At 46.3% G+C, this 21,015-nt stretch overlaps 1 protein-coding gene across 2 annotated transcripts in view; it reads left to right on the top strand.

Annotated features, from left to right (window-relative positions):
• Positions 1–123: 123 nt before the first annotated feature.
• SARDH (sarcosine dehydrogenase) overlaps positions 124–21,015 on the top strand; it is a 51,661-nt gene continuing 30,769 nt past the window's right edge. For both annotated transcript variants that reach the window (XM_028714704.2, XM_028714703.2), the window contains exons 1-10: positions 124–232; positions 1,840–1,913; positions 4,788–5,112; positions 6,964–7,142; positions 7,361–7,540; positions 7,734–7,857; positions 8,311–8,411; positions 10,941–11,045; positions 11,800–11,929; positions 20,745–20,831. In XM_028714704.2, coding sequence (XP_028570537.2) covers positions 4,794–5,112; positions 6,964–7,142; positions 7,361–7,540; positions 7,734–7,857; positions 8,311–8,411; positions 10,941–11,045; positions 11,800–11,929; positions 20,745–20,831 — 1,225 coding nt within the window. In that variant the 5' untranslated portion in view covers positions 124–232; positions 1,840–1,913; positions 4,788–4,793. The remainder of the gene's footprint in view (positions 233–1,839; positions 1,914–4,787; positions 5,113–6,963; positions 7,143–7,360; positions 7,541–7,733; positions 7,858–8,310; positions 8,412–10,940; positions 11,046–11,799; positions 11,930–20,744; positions 20,832–21,015) is intronic.

Raw genomic sequence — 21,015 nt, 5'->3', positions numbered from 1 at the left:
TATGGTAGGTCTGGCTCTTTAACCCAGTTTCAACACAGTCAGCCCCTCCTTCCTCAGCTGCACTGTGGCAAACCCCTCCCTCTCCAGTCTCTTGTCCAATAAGAGCCCAGCTAGCCGACACTGCCCACATTTGATTGTTCTTACAAGGAATGGTTCTGGCTGTAAAGTTGCCTCGTTTGCTGGCGCGGGAGAGAAGTGTGGTGGTGTTGAAAGAACTCAGAAAGAAGCAAAGGTATAATCCTCTCTCTCACACACGAACACTTACGCGTGCACTGCCACTTGCATTCTCTCTCTCTCTTTCTCTCTCGCGCTTTCTTTCTTTCTTTCTTTCTTTCTTTCTTTCTTTCTTTCTTTCTTTCTCTTTCTTTTTCTTTCTTTCTCTTTTTCTCTTTCTCTTTCTCTTTCTTCTGCTGCTGGTTGCCTTTCCTTCTTCTTCTTCTCCTTCGGTTGTCTCCTTCCAGTTCTGAAACAAATTGATTGTAAGCTCGGTGGGGCAGAGAGCTCTGTAAAAGTGGCTATGTACATTGGAAGGCTGATGTAGCTGTGGTTAGAGTAGACCGTTGGGAGAGACCAGGGGGTCAAATCCCGAACTCAGCAGCATGACTCTCACTGGGTGGCATTGGGCCAGTCGCTGTCTCTCTCAGCCTGGCCCTTCATCGCAGGGTTGTTGTGAAGGTAGCATGGAGAGGGGGAGAACCATGTTCGCCGCTTTATGCTCCGTGGAGGAAAAGGTGTGATATAAAAAAAGAATATCTAGAAAACCTGACCAGTGCTATGTATAAAGCTTTGGAAACGCATAAATATTCACTTTGCAGACTTGGATTAACTGCCATTTATGAGTCTCTGTTCCTGTGAAATCTACTTCTGCCCCAAATATCTCCCCAATGTATTTTCTTTTTTTTGGGGGGGGGAGATCCATTCAGTTGCCCCCTCTCCTCCAGCATGATATTGTCTGATGTTTCTTTAAACAACCATCAAACAAAAAAAATTGTTGAGCTTTTTTTGCCATATGTCCGGATTTTCCTGGACATTAGTTATTAATTAATTTTTTTTTTTAAAAAAAAAAACCTATTTCAGCCCAGACACTGCTGCTGACTGCAGTATTCTGTATACATCCAGGGAATCCCAGATGTATGGCAAACATAAAACAAACATGTGTGGCATGGGGGGGGGCAATACCCCCCTAAACAAGGAATTCGCTTCCCCCCACAATTGCTACTTACATTGCTGGTTATTAACACATGCTGTTAGTTTACAAATATACTTTGCCCTGCTGTGCCCACATGAATTCTACACCGCCCCCCGGTGCTGCCACTGACAACAGATTTTCTATCAACAAATCCCACAAGTTAGTACTGTGCAAAGTTCAATGCAAGGCATGCCCTCGTTTTGTTAATTGTGCCAAAAACATCTGTGCTTGCCCATTGGAGCATAGAATTATGTGATTCTATTTCAAGCCAGACTCTGCCAAAGCTTGCTGCCCAAATGAGCACAGATGCACAGATGGAGCTTCTTCTTCTGAGGCAGGATATGTCCACATGAGCATGGGCATAGCCAGGATTTTTGTTAGGGGGGCAGGCCTTTTTTTGGCAGGGGAGAACCTCAGTTAGCTATGCATTTTTATAGATTTTTATTGGTTGGGGTGGGCGGCTGCTCCTGCCTGCTCCCCCTTGGCTATGGCCATGCACATGAGCTGTGTACACGTCACTCCACATTCCCAGAAATGCACTGACTGGACTCTGGGACTAGCAGCCCCTGGCCAATAGCAGCAGCAGCTGCTGCCTTCACTTCTGATCTGGTGTCCTCTTTCAACTCTTGCTTAATTTTTTTGTGTAATAGCAGCGTGGTTGACAGCCCAGCCCGGCATTCCTAGCAGCCAGAGAGAAGAGTCCAGCAGCAACCTGACTTCAGAGGTAAACAGGATGGAGCTGACTTTCCTTTATGTTGCATTTGAGGGTGGTGTTTGGCATGCATATGAGCTGTGCATGAAGTGGATGTTTTGTGTTCCATGCATCAACTGTGTAAAGCATGATAGCCTTATTCTTCATGAATGGGGCTAATCCTCTTTTAAAGCTGTCCAAGTTGGTGGCCATCACTGCCTCCTGCAGGCAAGTTCCATAACTCTTTGTTGCATGAAGAAGTCTATTATTTTTGACCTGTTGTAAGTCAGCTTTTCTTTTTTATGAAGGGACGCGGGTGGCTCTGTGGTTTAGACAGAGCCTAGGACTTGCCAATCGGAAGGTCGGCGGTTCGAAACCCTGTGACGGAGTGAGCTCCCATTGCTCGGTCCCTGCTCCTGCCCACCTAGCAGTTCGAAAGCACGTCAAAGTGCAAGTATATAAATAGGTACCGCTCTGGCGGGAAGGTAAACGGCATTTCCGTGCGCTGCTCTGGTTCTCCAGAAGCAGCTTAGTCATGCTGGCCACATGACCCGGAAGCTGTACGCTGGCTCCCTCGGCCAATAAAGCGAGATGAGCACCGCAACCCCAGAGTCGGTCACGACTGGACCTAATGGTCCGGGGTCCCTTACCTTTACCTAAGTCAGCTTTTTATATATGTCTCAGTAAGCAAGCATATATAATGCACCAATATAAGACGGGGGACACTGGCTTGTGAGTAGTACATATGAAAAAGATTTTGGAATCTTAGTAGACCACAAACTGAACATGAGTCAACAGTGAAATGCAGCAGCAAGGAAAGCTAATACATTCTAGGCTGCATCAACAGGGAAGTCATAGTACTGCTCTATTCTGCCTTGGTCAGACTACACATGGAGTACTGTGTCCACTTTTGGGCATCACAATTTAAGAAGGATATTGAGTAGCTGGAAGGTGTGCAGAGGAGGGCGACCAAGATGATTGAGGGTCTGGCAACCAAGCCTTATGAGGAATGGTTGAGGGAGTTGGGGATGTTTAGCCTGGAAAGAGGAGGAGATGATAGCCATCTTCCAATATCCAAAGGGCTGCTATATGGAAAATGGAACAAGTTTGTTTTCTACTGCTCTGGATGGTAGAACCTGTACCAACAATTTCAGAAATAACTTTCTGACAGTAAGAGCTGTTAGGCAGTGGAATGAACTCCCTCTGGAGGTGGTGGACTCTTCTTCCTTGGAGGTTTTTAGAGGTTGGGTGGCCTTTTGTCATGGATATTATAGCTGAAATTCCTGCATTGCATGGGAATGTGTATTTTAAGCATTTTCCCTGTTCTATCCTGTCTCTTACAAGCTGTGGTGTTTATATTCATACCAGAGAGCTGTGTTGGAAAATTACTATTTTTCAAGCAAGGTTTCATCTATTGGAAAGGGTTTGTGTGTGTTGCAAATGAGTGTCTCAGGTCCCTACTGCAAAAGCAGAGATTCAAGCCTGCTTGACAGAGGAATTTGTTGACTGTGCAGGATTCCAAGAAACTCACTCTGATGGAATAGTGGAGGAGCCTGGAGGGGGTGGGGATGTGCACACTGGAGCTTGGAATTAGGAGCAGTGAAATAAAACCAGGCCACCTCTCATATGCAAGTCCAAAGCTCCTAACCGCTGGCTCTTGGCAACAAAGGTGGGATATAAATGAAATAATAATGGATTGTCTCGCATGAAGCAGACCCATTAAAATTCATGGGCCTAAGTGAGTCATGCCATTAATTTCAATTAAAGGTAGTACAAACATTGGATATAACCCAGTAATAACAGAATTTCAAAATGAGAAGCAGGATAAAAGCAAATGGATTATTAATGAAAAGCATAGCAGAACTCTTATCAAAACACTGGAAGCTGCTTTTTGCAGAGTCCAAACCATTGGGGTTCACATTGCTCAGTACAGTGGTACCTCGGGTTAAGAACTTAATTCGTTCTGGAGGTCTGTTCTTAACCTGAAGCTCCACTTTAGCTAATGGGGCCTCCTGCTGTCGCTGCGCCACCACTGCACGATTTCTGTTCTCATTCTGAAGCAAAGTTCTTAACCCGGGGTACTATTTCTGGGTTAGGTTAGCAGAGTCTGTAACGTGAAGTGTTTGTAACCAGAAGCGTCTGTAACCCGAGGTACCACTGTGTTGTCAGCAATGTCTGGCAGCAGTTCTCCAGGGTTTCAAGCAGGGAGACTTTGAATTCTGCTTCTGCATGTTGAGCAGTCTAGGCATCTCTTCCCTCTCCCTGTGCAGAGACAGAACCTCCTCTGCTTCCTGCAGACTCTCTGGCTTGAAGTTCAGATGAAGGAAAGACACACCCAAAGTCCTGACCCTCCAGCAACTAGAACCACCCTTCCACACACCCCTCCCCGCAACCCTGCTATCCAAAATTGGATTGCCCCAGGGCTTGGCCAAATGAAGACACTTAATTAAGAGGTGTCTAGTACAATACAAGTTAAAACATGAATATGAGTTTTGTTGCCTTATTTATAGTTCATTTAATATGGAGCAGTGTTTTTGAGAATGTGTTCTGGGGGATTCGGGGTTTTTTCTTAAGCTTGCTGGGATTCCTCAGAGAGAAACAGAGGTCAGCTGGGTAATTTTAGGCTGTATGATTTTACAGCACCCCAACCCTTTAAATGACCATGAGAATGATGTAAGTGGAAAAGCACCCAAGTTGAAGTTTCTCTTCTTCCTCCTCCTCTCCATCACCTTTCCTTTACAGCTGCTTCTAACACCCTCATCACTACAGGAATAAAGCAGTGTTCGCTTCTGCTACCCTGAGGCTAAACACATTGACTTGGAAATGATAAGCACCCATTTGTTAAAGAGAAGGATTTTGACTCCATAGACTGGCAAGTTGCATCAACACCTTTTCTTTCTTCTCCAGATCGCCATGGCCACCTTGAAGCAGGCATTTCGAATTGCCTCTTCCTTCCAACCGCCATGTCCCTGGCGACACATACGACTCTTTAGCAGCAGGACGACAGGCCAGCAGACCGAAAAGAGTGTCCCTTATCAGAAGACCTTGAAGGAAGAGGCCCCTCAGGGCCAAGGGCCCACCAAGCCAGTCCCAGCATCTGCTGATGTGGTGGTGGTGGGCGGAGGCAGCTTAGGGTGCCAGACCACCTATCATCTTGCCAAGATGGGGGTGACTAACGTTGTCTTACTGGAGAGGGACCGCTTGACCTCAGGGACCACCTGGCACACAGCAGGTAAAGGGAAAGGGGAAATAAATGCAATTAGATAGCTGGAGAGGCCTGTGGAGGCTCTGTCTGCTGGCTGTGCCAGAGAGTATGATAATGATTTGTTATATTTCTGATATGACCTGAAGGAGCGTCTCCATCTCTGTCATTCAGCCTGGACATTGAAGTCCAGCACTGAGGGCCTTCTGGCAGTTCCCTCACTGTGAGAAGTGAGGTTACAGGAAACCAGGTAGAGGGCCTTCTCAGTAGTGGTGCCCACCTTGTGGAACGCCTTCTCATCCGATGTCAAGGAAGTAAACAACTATCTGACTTTTAGAAGACACCTGAAGGCAAAAACCTCCCTGGAAAGGGAAGTTTTTAATGTTTGATATTTTATTACAGGGGTCAGCAAACTTTTTCAGCAGGGGGCTGGTCCACAGTCCCTCAGACCGGACTATATCAGGGCCTGGACTATGTTTTTTTTGGGGGGGAAATGAATGATTTCCTATGCCCCACAAATAACCCAGAGATGCATTTTAAATAAAAGCACACATTCTACTCATGTAAAAGCACGCTGATTCCTGGATTGTTCACGGGCCAGATTTAGAAGGTGATAGGGCTGGATCTGGCCAGTTTGCCTACCCATGTTTTATTATGTTTTCATATCCACTGGAAGCTGCTCACAGTGGCTGGGCCAACCCAGTCAGATGGGTGGTGTACATTCATTCATTCATTCATTCATTCATTCATTCATTCATTTACAGTATTTGTAGCCTGCTCTTCAATCTTAGAGAGGGGAATGAAGTAATAAAAATTAACAGAAAAACAACAATATTCAAAAATTATCAAAAAAAAAGCCCCCACGGGTCCAATAAACAACTTAATGAATCTATCATAAAGTAAAAACAAACAAAACAAAACTACAATGTAAAAAAAATCCAACAAAAGCTCAATGATTCAGCTATAAAGTAAGAAGGCAAAAACTACAATGCAAAAAAATGAAAGCTTCCAATATTCATTTATTTGTTTTACCAAATTTAAGTCCCGCTTTTTCTCCAAAGAGCTTAGGTTGGTGTTCACACGTCTCTGCACCACTCACAGCGACCCTGATGCAAGGTGCGTCTCTGTGGGGGAGGCAGCGCTGCAGCTTAGGGTCTGCTGCAGAGAATGCCTGAATTTAAGAGCATAAGTAGAACTTTGCTGGATCAGGCCAATGGCCCAAGTAGTCCAGCATCCTGTTTTCACAGTTGCCAACCAGATGCTTGTGCAGGTCCTGGAAGCAACAGCGCTCTGCCCACCTGCAGTTCTTAGCAACTGGTATTTGGAGGCGTATCACCTCTGTCAGTGGAGGCAGAACATAGACGTCATGGCTAGTAGCCATTGGTAGCTGCCTCCTCCTCCATTAATTTGTCGAATCCTGTTTTCAAGCCATCCAAGTTGATGGCCATTTCTGCCTCCTGCAGGAGGAATGGCAGCGGCAGTTGTTCTTTTCTGACGAATTTCATCCCTGTGCTCATAGAGGATGCTCCCTTCTCCTGGCAGAGACAAGAGATCCTGATCGCTGATAGTTTATGCATGCCTTAAATGTGGCACAGTGTCAAATTTCCCCTGCTCATTGAAGAACAGGGATGCCAGAAAATTCTGATGGAAACAGGAATGGGAAAATGGTCAGTGTTGCCTTACTTGCCCCATGTCTGGAACAGAAACAGATCCAGCAAATATAAATCGGTATTCACTATTGTCGTCTTTGGTTTGCAAACCAAACCATTGTGGAATGGAAACAGTGCTTTGTGTGCCGAACCTGGGCCACAATGGAAACTGACACCGCCTTGCATCCATATTGAATAATAGTTTACCTCCTTCCCTTCCTGTCTCGCTTAGGCCTGCTGTGGCAATTGCGCCCCAGTGATGTGGAGGTTGAACTGTTGGCTCATACTCGTACCGTCGTTAGCCAAGACCTAGAGCAGGAGACAGGCCTCCACACGGGATGGATTCAAAATGGTGGCCTCTTCATTGCCTCTAACAAGCAAAGATTGGACGAATACAAAAGGCTCATGTCTGTAAGTAGAAAAAGTCCTATCTGGTTCCTCTCCTCTATTGAGGAGGGAGGGCCTGAGGAGCTAATTCTGTCCCATTTCAGGTCCTGCTTGCAGGTTTCCTATTGGGGCATTTAGCTGGCTGCTGTGAGGACAGAACTAGGTAGATCTCTGCTTGATCCACTAGTCAGTCTCTTGGATGTTGTTTTGTGAGACACTTGTCCTCTTGATATGCTTTCTAGCTAGGTAAAGTTTATGGCATTGAATCGTATGTCCTGTCGCCTGGGGAAACAAAAGACCTGTATCCCTTGATGAATGTGGATGACCTCTATGGCACACTCTACGTCCCCAAGGATGGCACGATGGATCCTGCTGGGACCTGTACGACCCTCGCCCGGGCAGCCACCGCCCGAGGAGCTCTGGTGAGTCACAAGGGCCACAAAGCTCACTGGGTGACCTTGGGCCAGTAATTGTCTCTTATCCTAACCTACCTCACAGGGTTGTTGTGAGGATAAAATGGAGAGGGGGAGAACTGTGTATGCCTCCTTGAAGAAGAGTGGGTTTAAGTGCAGGAATGAAAAACATGCAGCTTCTTTGCCACTTTGCTTTGTCTAGGTGATTGAGAATTGCCCTGTGATAGGCATTGAATTAAGGGAGGATGATATGGGAGCCCGACGGGTAGCAGCTGTAGTGACAGACCATGGAACCATCCAGACTCCCTGTGTGGTGAACTGCATGGGTAAGAAAAATGTCTCCTCCTTCCAGATTCTAGGACCACGATCCATTGGGGTTCCTTCTATCTTGGTCCATTTCAATTAGCATTGTCTACATTGACTAGCAGAAGCTTTCCAGGGTTTCAGACAGCGGATCTCTCCCAGCCCTACCTGGAGATGCCACTAGGGACTGAATCTGAGACATTCTGCATGCAAAGCAGATGCTCTGCCAGTGTGCTGCCTTATCCTGAGCCAGACCATTAGTCCTTCTAGCTCTACACTGCCTGGTAGCTGCTCTCCAGGGTTTCAGATGGAGACTTTCCCAGTACTAACTGAGTCTTCTTCATGCAAAGAGCTATGGCCTTTGTCAAGCAAACCAGAAGCTGATGTGAGCTCAGTGCATCAACGAGTCTTTCCCACCCAGAAGGCATCCCTGATTGCTGTGGTCATCCAATGGTAGATCTCCCTTCTCCCAACAGGTGTGTGGGCCCAATCCTTGGGGAAGATGGCCGGTGTTAATGTGCCGCTTGTGGCAATGCACCATGCATATGTCGTCACAGAGAGGATAGAAGGGATCCAGGTTAGTGGATTGCAGATACTAGTTTTTAATCCAGTGCTTTCTAACTTTATTAGTTTTTCTCTCTTGTGTGTACCACAGCAATACCCTTTGTTGAAGATTGCTCATGGTTTTTACTGATTGAAGAGTGTGATATAAATATTGGGTTTTATCCAACCAGTCATATGCAGAGTAGAACCACTGAAATTATTAGACATTATTGTGGATTACTGACTAGTAAAATGCTAGGGGAGATTAGGTGATTTTTGTTTTAACCCAACCTAAAACTGTAACGGCTACCCCTGCAAGAAAACCACTGCATCTATTTTTCTGAAATTTGGTGAGAACTGTGCCTCTGGAAGGGACAATCTTGCCTGCAAATTTCATCCAATTCTGCTGAATTTTTTTTTATGTTTGTGGGTGTGGTGTGGTGGTGTGTGTGCATAATCTGCAATTTGATGGGGCTACACCAAGCTTGCAAATTTTGTCCTGTGATAAGGAGAATAGCTGCAGTTTCCCACCCCCCACAATTCACCTCCCTCCAATAATGAATAGTGGGGAAATGAAACAGGCTCAGACAGACCCCAAGCTGAACTGAGCAGCCAATGTAGCACCTTCTCTGAAGTTGGGCTATTTTACAAAGCCCCAAATCAGGGTCCACACTGAATTTTGTGATGTGTGCCTGCCTGTAATTTTTAGGCAGTCTCAAGAAGGTTTATTCCTCAAATTGCCACTAGATGTCCTTCTAAGACCCTCTAATGCAGCCCAGGAGAGGCTAGTGCTTTGCATCAGTGATTGCTGTGGAAGACATCTCACATCCCTTAGTGGCGGATTGGGGTGTGTGTGTCCTTTTCTTCTTCACCAAATCACTTTACAGTGTAGCCGATGTAGGATCCTATGCTCCTCACTTTACTCTAGCCCCTCCAGGGGCCACTTGGTGAGCTTAATCAGATGGCTATTACTTTGGTTGCTACCACTATCACGACCACTAATTTTGTATCTTGCCTTTCCTCCCAAAGGAGTCCAGGGCAGCAAACGCATCAGTAACTATATCATTAAAGATACAGATAGGTAGCCGTGTTGGTCTGCCATAGTCAAAACAAAAATTTTTTTCCTTCCAGTAGCACCTTAAAGACCAACTAAGTTAGTTCTTGGTATGAGCTTTCGTGTGCATGCACACTTCTTCAGATACACTTCTTCAGATGTGAACATGCTGTGTGTATCTGAAGAAGTGTGCATGCACACGAAAGCTCATACCAAGAACTAACTTAGTTGGTCTTTAAGGTGCTACTGGAAGGAATTTTTTATATCATTAAAAATGCTTTTGCAAAAACAGTTCAAAGCAATAACACTAACTGAACTAGTAATTTCAGCATTTGCAGGGGGCGCATGGTCTTATCAGGCTGCCCCACATATCTGCCTGGCAGCCTCGTTCTGCATTAGCTGTACACTCCAGATTGCCTTCAAGGGCAGCCCCACATACAATGCACTCTGGTAGTATGGATGGGAGGTCACCAGAGCACCAGGCAAGGCTGCTCAGTTGCGTGGCGAGTTCCCGCCCCCCCAGTGGAAATAAAGACACATGACACAATTATTAAGGTTAATGGGCTAATTAAGGCCACAACTTTATTGGTTACAGGTGATGAGTGGTATTGGCTTAGGCATTGGTCCCAGCTGGAGGCAGCAAAAGAGGGAGATCCCAGGTCACGCCTGCGTTAAATAGGGCAGCCACGCCCCCCGAGCCAGCCAATTGGCTGTCCGGGGGGTGATGCGGCTGGTGATTCCCTCTATAGTGCGGAGGCTGAGCGCCAGCCGCCACATGTGTGGTGGGGGCATGAAGCCCGCAACACCACCTCCTTTTGCAGGGCAGAAGTGGCTTTGCTCCAGCTTTACCATAGGGTCTACATCTACCCTAAAACATCCCCATGAATCAAGGGCTTCTGGAGTGAGACTCTGGGGTGTCAAAGGGGAGAAATCGGTCAGGGGACAGAGCACATGGAAAGCCTGGCAGGATGACAATGCAAGCCCACTGAGTCTAGCATCCTGTTCTTGCCATAGCCAAGCATCGTCACTGCAAAACTAACAATGTGCAAAAGCACATACAGTGCTTCTGTTGAAATCAGACAGCACCTATGATTCTGATATTTCATCACCTTTTGAAAGCATCCCCCCCCAAGTGATTTTAGGAAATTAATTTAATTCATTGATGGCTGTTTGGTCTGCATTTTATGACTTTATAATTTTACAAAGTTGCGATTTTGCTGTACATCACCATAATGTATATCGTCATTTATAAACAATCTATAAATAAATAAATCCAGGAGCAGAAAAAACATACATTCTGCTAACAGAGCTCTTAAAATCACAGTAGGCCTTAAAATGATTGTAAAGCACCCAGGAAAATAAAAATAAAAAAGGTTGGGCACCAGGTGACTAAGGTACACAGTTAAAAACAAACAAACAAGCAAACACTGTGTGTGTGTGTATATATATATGTGAACATGCTGTGTCTTCCCCCAGATTTGTTAGTTTTTCCTCTTTGGGTATTTTTAGAACATGCCAAATGTTCGAGATCATGACACCTCCGTATATCTGCGTCTCCAAGGCGATGCCCTTTCTGTGGGCGGATATGAGTCAAATCCCATCTTCTGGGAGGAGGTGAGTGGTGTTCATAAGGAATTTTAAAAAGCACAGCACTGCATGAGGCTGGGAAGAGAGAGGTGTGTGTGTGTGTGTGTGTGTGTGTGTGTGTGTGTGTGTGTGTTGAACAAGGTGCTTAAAACCCTACATTTTAAAAGCCCAGACGACTTTGAAATCAGAGATGTTTCTGGAGGATTTTGAAGGCACCACCTTGGTCTACCTTGAAGACGTGTAGTTAAAATTCCAGGGCTTGCACAAAGTACCTGCTGGCGTGTGAACCAGTCCCTGCTTAAGAAAGCTGTGTGTGAACTCTTGCACAGATATTGGAGCCCCTCCTTGAGGTGGAGAAAGGGATTGCAGCACTGTCACCTGTGATGGGCAGGCAGTGTGGACAGATCAGGCTTGGTATGGACATAAGAAGAGCCTTCTGTATCAGGCCAGTGGCCCACCTAGTCCAGCATCCTGTTCGAATGACCAAGTGGGAAACCCACAAGCAGGTTCTGAGGACAAGAGCCCTCTTCCCCTCCAGTGGTTTCCAGCAACAGGTATTCAGAAGTGTTTTTGCCTCTGTTCATGGTGGCAGAGCATAGCAATCATGGCTAGTAGCCCTCAATAGCTCTCTCCTTCCTGAAATGAAGGACATGGGCTTCTGTCTTGACCATAGCAGGACAGCATTGGACTGGCAATCACAGCTGTCCAAGACTGAATCCCCATCTTTGAAAACTTCTTGAGGGGGCAGAACATTTGGAAATGAGCATGCTGGCTCTTTCAGGTGCTGGACAAGTTTGCTTTTGGCCTCTTTGATCTGGATTGGGATGTGTTTACACAGCACATTGAAGGCGCCATCAACCGAGTTCCAGTGCTGGAGAAAACCGGAATCAAATCCACAGTCTGTGGCCCAGGTAAGGATATTCCAGGCCCATAAAAGCATGGCACAGGATTTAGAGACAGTCTGCAACCCTAACACCATTTACCTGAGGAAAAGACCCTTGAATCTAACAGCACTTTATTCTCATTAGTTGTAGTCAGGAGTTGACAGCTAGTTTTGGATAGAAGCAAAAGACCTTCATTGCCCAACCCTCATCTCATTTTAATCAATGGTATATCCAGGTCAGAGCCATTGGTCCACCTAGCTCAATATTGTTGACACTGACTGGCAGTGTCTTTCCAGGGTTTCAGGAAGGGAATTTCTCCCAGCCCTACTAGGAGAGATGGCAGGGATTGAACCTGGGGCCTTCTTGCAAGCAGGATTCTAGTCCTTGTGGTTTCTGAATAAAGGGCTGGATTAAATAGGAGTGCAGAGAGGTGCCTTGTATTGAGTCAAACCATTAATCTGCCTTGCTCAGTGTTGTCAACACTGACTGGCAGCTGGTCTCTCTGTGGTACCTGCCCAGGCTATCCCAGCCCCACCGGGAAATACTGCAGAGGTTTGAACCTAGGACCTTCTACATGCAAAGCAGATGCTCTACCAGTGAGCCACGACCTTTCAGAGGCAAAAGGCAAGCTGACATTCATTGAAACCCCATATACAAAAGCTGCAAACGCTGGCAGTTGAATCTTATCTTAGCATCCTCTGCTGCAGCTGAGACTAATTTAGGAGGTACAGGACAGGCTGCATGAAGCACATATGCCCAGCTCTGCCATCTCGCCAGCAGGGACTTAAGATGAGACACTTCATTCCATTCTGCATGGTATTCATTGCCTGCAGACCCATTTCCACTTCACTGCAGTTTTACCTTCCACCAAAACCAGCATTATTTATGCTGCTGTCTACTGCGGGCAAAATGATGTAACTTTCATAATAACTTATGTCTACTCTGGTGTCATTATTTTATTCCAACCCCTCCATTTCAGCGAAAAGGAAACACTATACAAATGAGGGGAAGGGGAAAATAAATAAATAAGTTTTATTTATTACATTTACCGCATTTTTCACTCTATAAGACGCACTTCTCCCCCTTCAAAAATTAAGGGGAAATGTGTGTGCATCTTATGGAGCGAATGCAGGCTCCTTGGCTTCAGCAATAGCAACTCGAAGCCTCCGAAGTGCAGAGGGAGAGCTCCCCTCCCCCCACTCCGGAGGCTTCGCGTTGCTTTAGCTGAAGCCGCCTGAAGCCCCCGGATCACAGCGGGAACTCCCACTGCACTCCGGAGGCTTCAGGCAGCTATCCACAAGCCTTCGGAGCGCAGCAGGAGTTCCCGCTGCGCTCCGAAGGCTTGAGGATAGCCGCCTGAAGCCCCCAGAGCGAGAGGGGTCGGTGCACACCGATCCCTCTTGCTCTCCAGGCTTCGCTTCGCTGGAGAGGCGCTGCACAGTTTTCCCTCTCTGCGCAGCGCCCCTTCAGCGAAGCAGAAGGAGAAATGGAAGGGGCTCCGTTTCTCCTGCCGCTTCACTGAATGGGTGCTGAGCAGAGAGGGGGATAATTTTTCCCCCCTGTTCTCCCCCTCCTATGGTCTGGTGCGTCCTATAGAGCGAAAAATACGGTATATGCCTCCTTTTCCTTCAAGGAGCTCAGGGTAGTTTACATGACACCCCCCCCCCCCCATTTTATCCTCACAACAATCCTGTGAGGGTAGGTTAGGTTGAGAGAGTGAGCTTCATGACTAAGTGGGGATTCAAACCTAGGTCTCCCAAGTTATAATCCAACACTCTAACCATTGCACCATACCGTTGGCTGGCTGAAAGCAGCAGCAGCAGCAGTTAATACCAACCCCATTTGCTGGAATGATTTCTGTTCCAGATATGGGATGAATAAGCAATTTATGCTCCAGTTTCTATTTTTGTTGGAATTTTATGACCATCCCTCCCTTCCACCTTTCCACCTGGGGCATCTTCCTCCCTCAGTCTCGTGGAGAGGCTGGCCCAGGGAGTGAGAAAAGAAGTGAAAGCTTCCTACTAGGGAATAGGACTGGAAGGGTTTGAATGACTGTTGCCCTGGGCTAGGAGTTAGGTAAAAGAAAAAGCTGATTTCTAAACTCAGAGGGTGGTGACAAAAGGGGAGAGAGTAGAAGAATGTCATGATTGCTAGTCCTAAAGGTGGCACCAGAGTTCTGTTTTCTTGGCAGCCAAATTAGCTAGAGAAAGAGGAGATAGTTGCCAGGCTACATTAGTCAGGCGGCATTTGCCTGGAACTCTTATTTATATACAGTTTGCTATCCATTTTCATAAACCAAACCAAACAGGATCTTGAACCAAAGAGTTTACAGTCTAATGGGGAGAAGGAAGACTTCTATCACACCAACACTATCCGTCTAATGCACTGTGATATGGCATTAAGTAATCAAGAGTTCTGTAGTTTGTTAATAATAATAATAGTTTATTATTTGTACCCCGCCCATCTCACTGGGTTTCCCCAGCCACTCTGGGCGGCTTCCAACAAGGATTAAAAATACATCAAATGTCACACATTAAAAACTTCCCTGAACAGGGCTGCCTTCAGATGTCTTCTAAATGTCAGGTAGTTGTTTATCTCTTTGACATCTGATGGGAGGGTGTTCCTCAGGGCAGGTGCAACTACTGAGAAGGACCTGTGCCTGGTTCCCTGTAGCTTTGCTTCTCGCAATGAGGGAACCACCAGAAGGCCCTCAGCACTGGATCTTAACACCCGGGCAGAACAATGGGGGTGGAGACGCTCCTTCAGGTATACTGGACCGAGGCCATTTAGGGCTTTAAAGGTCAACACCAAAACTTTGAATTGTGCTTAGAGTTGCTAGGAGACTCCTATTATCTTCAGAGAGCTAAAATTCTCAGAATGACTTAACAACCCCTCTTCACAGGAAACTCTGGGAACTATAGCTCTGTGAGGGGAGTTGGGGCTGCCCAAGCACCCTTAATGAATGGCAGTTCCCAGAATTCTTCTGGGGAAGCCACGGCCATTTAAAGTAGTACTGTAGTGCTTTACATGTATGCTGTGAATATGGCCATAATTGTTCAGTAGTGGTAGGGTGTAAGATTCCTAGCAAATTTCAAAAGCCTGCTCTTGGATCTTACAACCATCAAAGCTGGTTGCCACCCTTGCTCTGGTGGGACTGAGTTCCATAGTTTAACTATGTGGTGCATGAAAAATGATGTTGTTGTTGTTGCTGCTGCTGCTGCTCTTTCTTTCTCTAGTCTGCAAACAATGTATAAATTTCAATTAAAAAAAATGTTTTGCCATTTGATTTCCACTGAAATTTACATAAATGGTTGTGTAGGGTATGTAAATACCTATGTAAGCTGCATAACACTCATTAAATTGCAGACAGAGGGACAGATAATGGAGCATTTGGCAGTTACTGAGCTGCAGGGGAATGGAAACAGTGCTGATTGTGACAGGTAACTGATCAGAACAGCAATCGCTACCTTCATAACATCCATAGCAGGGGTGCCCTGGGGAGAAGAAACAATTGCAAAACATATAACCAGCTGGGTATTAACCATACCCATGATCTCTCTCAAAAAACATGCCACATGCCAGAGAGAGTGATAGATTATTGACCTGGATAGCAATATGGAGACATAACCCTGATACGCTTGTGTTGGTGGTAGCCAGTATTGTGCTCTTCAGATGTTGCTGGACTCCCAACTTCCAGCAGTCAGCATGATCAATGGTAAGGGGTCATGAGGGTTATAGTCCAGCAATGTCTAGAGGATGCTGCATTTGCTATGCACTGTGCCCCATTCTTGCATTTTAGATACCCTACTGCTGATTTTCTTCCCTATTTTCAATGTTGCTGCTATAATGATAACCTGCATTTTATTGGAAAATGTCTTCTGCTATGTATTGCTTATTATAATAATTGTATTTATACAATGGTTTTGATTTTTGTATTGGACAGATATTATATGTTCTGCTTTTTAAACCACCATGGGACCTTCTTTATTCATGGAAATTCCATGCTTTGTGGAAACCATGGCCTCCATGGGGCTGTCCCTGAATAAGTCTGGCCCAACTCATAACCGTGGACATGCCTTGGACCTGGTGTTCACCTCTATGGATGTGGGTGATCTGACACTAAGTAAAAGCAAAACTAAAGAAGTGCCGTGGTCAGACCACTTCCTGGTGCAACTGGACTTCTCCGTGACCCTACTCCACTGCAGGGAGGATGGTCCACCCCTGCCACTTAATGGATCCAAATGGTTTCCAGAGAGTGGTAGGGGATGCTTTATCCCATGTTGATGGCCTTTCAGCTGATTCCCTGGTGGCCCACTGGAATGTGGAGTTAACCAGGGCTATTGACTGTTTGGTTCCAAAGTGACCTCTCCGATTGCATGGAGCCCGGACAGCCCTGTGGTTTTCCATTGATCTGAGGGCAATGAAACAATCACTGATATGGCTAGAGCGCCGGTGGCAGATAACTCATTCTGAAGCTGACCGGACACGGGTTAGAGCTCAATGTCGAACCTACCAAGTGGCGGTAGTGACTGCGAAGAAGACTTTCTTCACTGCCTCTATTGCATCTTCAGAAAACAGCAGGAGGTGCCTTCAGGTGGTTCGCAATTTAGCGGAACCACCTGCTACATTGGGGCCCAGTACGGGCCACATGATCTCCTGCAATGATTTTGCAAAGTTTTTTGCAGATAAAGTTGCTCAGATTCAGGAAGAGGTAGACTCCACCATGGGAGCAGGGCTGGGGCGGGAGGGTGCTAGAGTCCTGTCTAGTCAAGTTGCATGGGATCAATTCCAAACTGTTACATCTGAGGATGTGGACAGGCTGCTTGGACGAGTGAAACCAACCACCTGTCTCCTTGATCCTTGCCTATCCTGGCTTACAAAAGCTAGCCGGGAAGGGCTGGGCGATGGGCTTTGTGGGGTGGTGAATTCTTCTCTCTGTGAGGGAGCCTTCCCAGACCCACTGAAATAGGCAGTTATCAAACTGCTTCTTAAAAAACCATCTTTAGATGCGGCCAATATGGCCAACTATCGCCCAGTCTCAAATCTTCCATTCTTGGGCAAGGTGACTGAGTGAGTGGTTGCTGAACAACTCCAATCATGCCTGGAAGAAGCAGACCATTTGGATCCCTTCCAATCGGGATTCAGGCCTCATCATGGGACTGAAACTGCCTTGGTCGCACTGGTCGATGATCTCCGGTGGGCTAGGGACAAAGGTGAGAGCTGTTTCCTAGTTCTACTGGATCTCTCAGCGGCTTTTGACACCATTGACCATAACATCCTTCTGGACTGTCTAGAGGGACTGGGAGCTGGGGGCACTGTTATACAGTGGTTCTGCTCCTTCCTCCTGGGCCGTGTTCAGAAAGTGGTGGTGCGGGATGAGTATTCAGACCCCTGGGCTCTCACTTGTGGGGTGCCTCAGGGTTCTGTCCTCTCCCCCATGCTTTTCAACATCTACAAGCAGCCGCTGGGAGAGATCATCAGGGAGTTTGGGCTGGGTGTTCATCAGTATGCGGATGATACCCAGCTCTAACTCTCTTTCAAATCAGAACCAGTGAAGGCGGTGAAGGTGAGTGTCTGGAGGTGGTTGGAGGATGGATGGCAGCTAACAGATTGAGGTTGAATCCTGACAAGACAGAAGTACTGTTTTTGGGGGACAGGAGGCAGGCAGGTGTGGGGGACTCCCTGGTCCTGAATGGGGTAACTGTGCCCCATTCAGGACCAGGTGTGCAGCCTGGGAGCCATTTTGGACTCACAGCTGTCCATGAAGGCACAGGTCAATTCTGTGTCCAGGGCAGCTGTTTATCAGCTCCATCTGGTACACAGGCTGAGACCCTACCTGCCTGCAGAGTGGTGCATGCTCTAGTTATTTCTCGCTTGGACTACTGCAATGCACTCTGTGTGGGGCTACCTTTGAAGGTGACCCGGAAACTACAACTAATCCAGAATGTGGCAGCTAGACTGGTGACAGGGAGCGGCCACCGAGACCACATAACACCGGTCTTGAAAGACCTAGTATGCTCCCAGTACGTTTCCGAGCACAATTCAAAGTGTTGGTGCTGACCTTTAAAGCCCTAAACGGCCTCGGCCCAGTATACCTGAAGGAGCATCTCCACCCCGATTGTTCTGCCAGGACACTGAGGTCCAGCACCAAGGGCCTTCTGGCGATTCCCTCACTGCGAGAAGCCAAGTTACAGGGAACCAGGCAGAAGGCCTTCTCGGTAGTGGCACCCGCCCTGTGGAACGCCCTCCCACCAGATGTCAAAGAAAAAAACAACTACCAGACTTTTAGAAGACATCTGAAGGCAGCCCTGTTTAGGGAAGCTTTTAATGTTTAATAAACTATTGTATTTTAATATTGGAAGCTGCCCAGAGTGGCTGGGGAAACCCAGCCAGATGGGCTGAGTATAAATAATAAATTTATTATTATTATTATTATTATTATTATTATTATTATTATTGTTATTGTTATTGTTATTGTTATTGTTATTAATTTATTTATTATATCCCACCATTTGCTCCCCAAGGAGCTCAAAGAGGCCACATGTTTCTCGTCCTCATTTAATCCCCACAATGACCCTGTAAGGTAGGTCAGGCTGAGAGGCAGCGACTGGCTCCCAAGGTCATAGCCAGTGAGCCTCATGGAGTGGGGGATTTGAACCCGTGGTCTCTGACTGGTCCTAGTCCAACACTCTAACCACTGCGCCACACTGACTCTTTTGATGAAGGGTGGTATATAATTATGATTGATGATGACAATAATGATGATGATTATAATTAGGTACATTAAACAGATTGTGGGAAGAGAAAGGGAGCTTGGCTGAACTCTTCGGGGACTGAACTGCAGTATTTCAGGGCACTGTTATGATACATATTTAATTTCATAAAAATTATGTATGACTTGTTTGTTAAAAATCAAACATCAAAGCAGTTTACACAAGGAGTAAATTGATGAAAGCAGTTAAAAACATCCCTATCAAACGTTTAAAAAAATTTAAAATCAGCAGTGAGCTAAAAACAGATTAAACCACATGCCAACATTTTACATATCTGAGTAGGCTTGCCTAAGCAAAATATGTTTTTAGCAGGTGCCGAAAAGAGTATATTGAAGGTCAACAAGCAGGGAGTTCCATGGTGTGGTTGCTTTCACATAACACTCTCCCCCCCCCCAAAAAAAAAGAAACATGTGCAAAATAATGTGTAGAAATTCCCCCTTGACTGACTCTTCTACCCCCCAGCCCCACAAACTGAGCACCAAAACAGGCGAACGACACATCAGGGCCCTTTATTTAATTTGAAATATTTATCCCTTTCTGTCTCTCTCTCCACCTACCACCCCACACCTTGCTGACATTTATGAAACTTTGACAGCAGAAATCGGTTCAGCTTTTTACTAATATATAAAATACCTCTCTTTCCCCTGATGATAATAATAAAAAAATAAATATCAGCTACAGGGAGAATACACGATGGTAATTTATTGGAATGCGTGGGCTGGAAGTGAGAGAAAGATGACTGTTATATATTTATATATATAAAGTAATCATTTTGAAGCCAGGAATAGCCCCTTAAGTATTTTCAGCTCAATTAGGGTAGTTTTGAGAGAACTGTTCTTAAGGAGGATGCTTCTTCTTCAGTGCTCTGATTCACCTTCCACAATTTTGGAAATAATTGGAGTGCATGAAAGGATGACTAAGAACAGGGAAGGCCAATGGCAATTTTACTGGCAGAGGGCAAAAAGCCAATGACTTCTCTTCCCTGGGTTCTTCTTAAACCTTGTTGAAATGAGTGCTGACCCAGTTGCCAATCATATTATTTCAGGGCCAACCTAGGACACTGGTGAACCTCAGGTCAGTGGGAATATTTGGCCCCAAAGCCTTTCATAGAATCTTGGAATTGTAGGGTTGAGAGGGACCCCAAGGATCATGCCATCCAGCTCCCTGCATCACAAGAACCACAGCTCAAGAATCGCTGACAGGTGACCACCCACCCTTTCCTTAAAGGTAAAGGGACCTCTGACCATTAGGTCCAGTCGTGACCGACTCTGGGGTTGCAGCGCTCATCTCGCTTTATTGGCCAAGGGAGCCGGCGTACAGCTTCCGGGTCATGTGGCCAGTATGACTAAGCCGTTTCTGCCGAACCAGAGCAGTGCACGGAAACGCCGTTTACCTTCCCGCCGGAGCGGTACCTATTTATCTACTTGCACTTTGACATGCTTTCGAACTGCTAGGTTGGCAGGAGCAGGGACCGAACAACGGGAGCTCACCCCGTCGCGGGGATTTGAACCGCCGACCTTCTGATCGGCAAGTCCTAGGCTCTGTGGTTTAACCCACAGTGCCACCCATGTCTCACCCTTTGCTTACAAGCCTCCAATGAAGGAGATAGTCAAGCACCTTTCAAAGGAGTCCGTTCCACTGTTACTATCAGGATGTTCTTTCTAATGTTTCCCCATTTGGCCTGACAGGCTGTTTCTCCTAAGTCACACCCAGTTGCTCCATACCAGATGTCAAGTGAGCTCCTGAAGTTCCTTCACTGAAGTGCGCTGCCCTGTCTACCAGCTGATGGGAGGGAACAGCACATCTTGCTTCAGAAACATCAAGCAGTTTCATAGTAGCCTGCTTTTGGTATAGCAGGCGTGTTAAAATTTTGGTTACACCAAGAACTTTGAATGTGTTATTGATGTGTCTGCCCCCCCCCCCTTTTTGTCTATGCTTTAATATTTTTAACCTGTCTTCTGTGGGTATTGCGATTATTTTGGTAAGGACAACAGCTCTTGTTGCTCCTGTGGTTCCCAGAAACTGGTAGTTCAGTGGTCTGTGTTTCATTATTTCCCCCTGTGATTTAGAGTCATTCACTGCTGACCACAAGCCTCTCATGGGGGAAGCGCCAGAAGTCCGAGGCTTCTTTCTGGGCTGTGGCTTCAACAGCGCTGGTAAGAGACAAACTTTCTCTTCTACATAAGTATGATCTACAATTATTACTGCTACTGCTATTTATTAAATTTATATACAAGCATCTCCTCACTTGCACCTGATCTACTTGCGCACCACTATGCGCACACACAGTGCTGGGAACCTGGAAGTGGCAGGAGAGAGCTGGAAAGTCTGTGGCTCACA

The sequence above is a fragment of the Podarcis muralis genome, chromosome Z, assembly GCF_964188315.1.
Source record: "Podarcis muralis chromosome Z, rPodMur119.hap1.1, whole genome shotgun sequence".
Classification (NCBI taxonomy): Eukaryota; Metazoa; Chordata; class Lepidosauria; order Squamata; family Lacertidae; genus Podarcis; species Podarcis muralis.
This window is presented reverse-complemented; position numbering and strand designations above follow the sequence as displayed.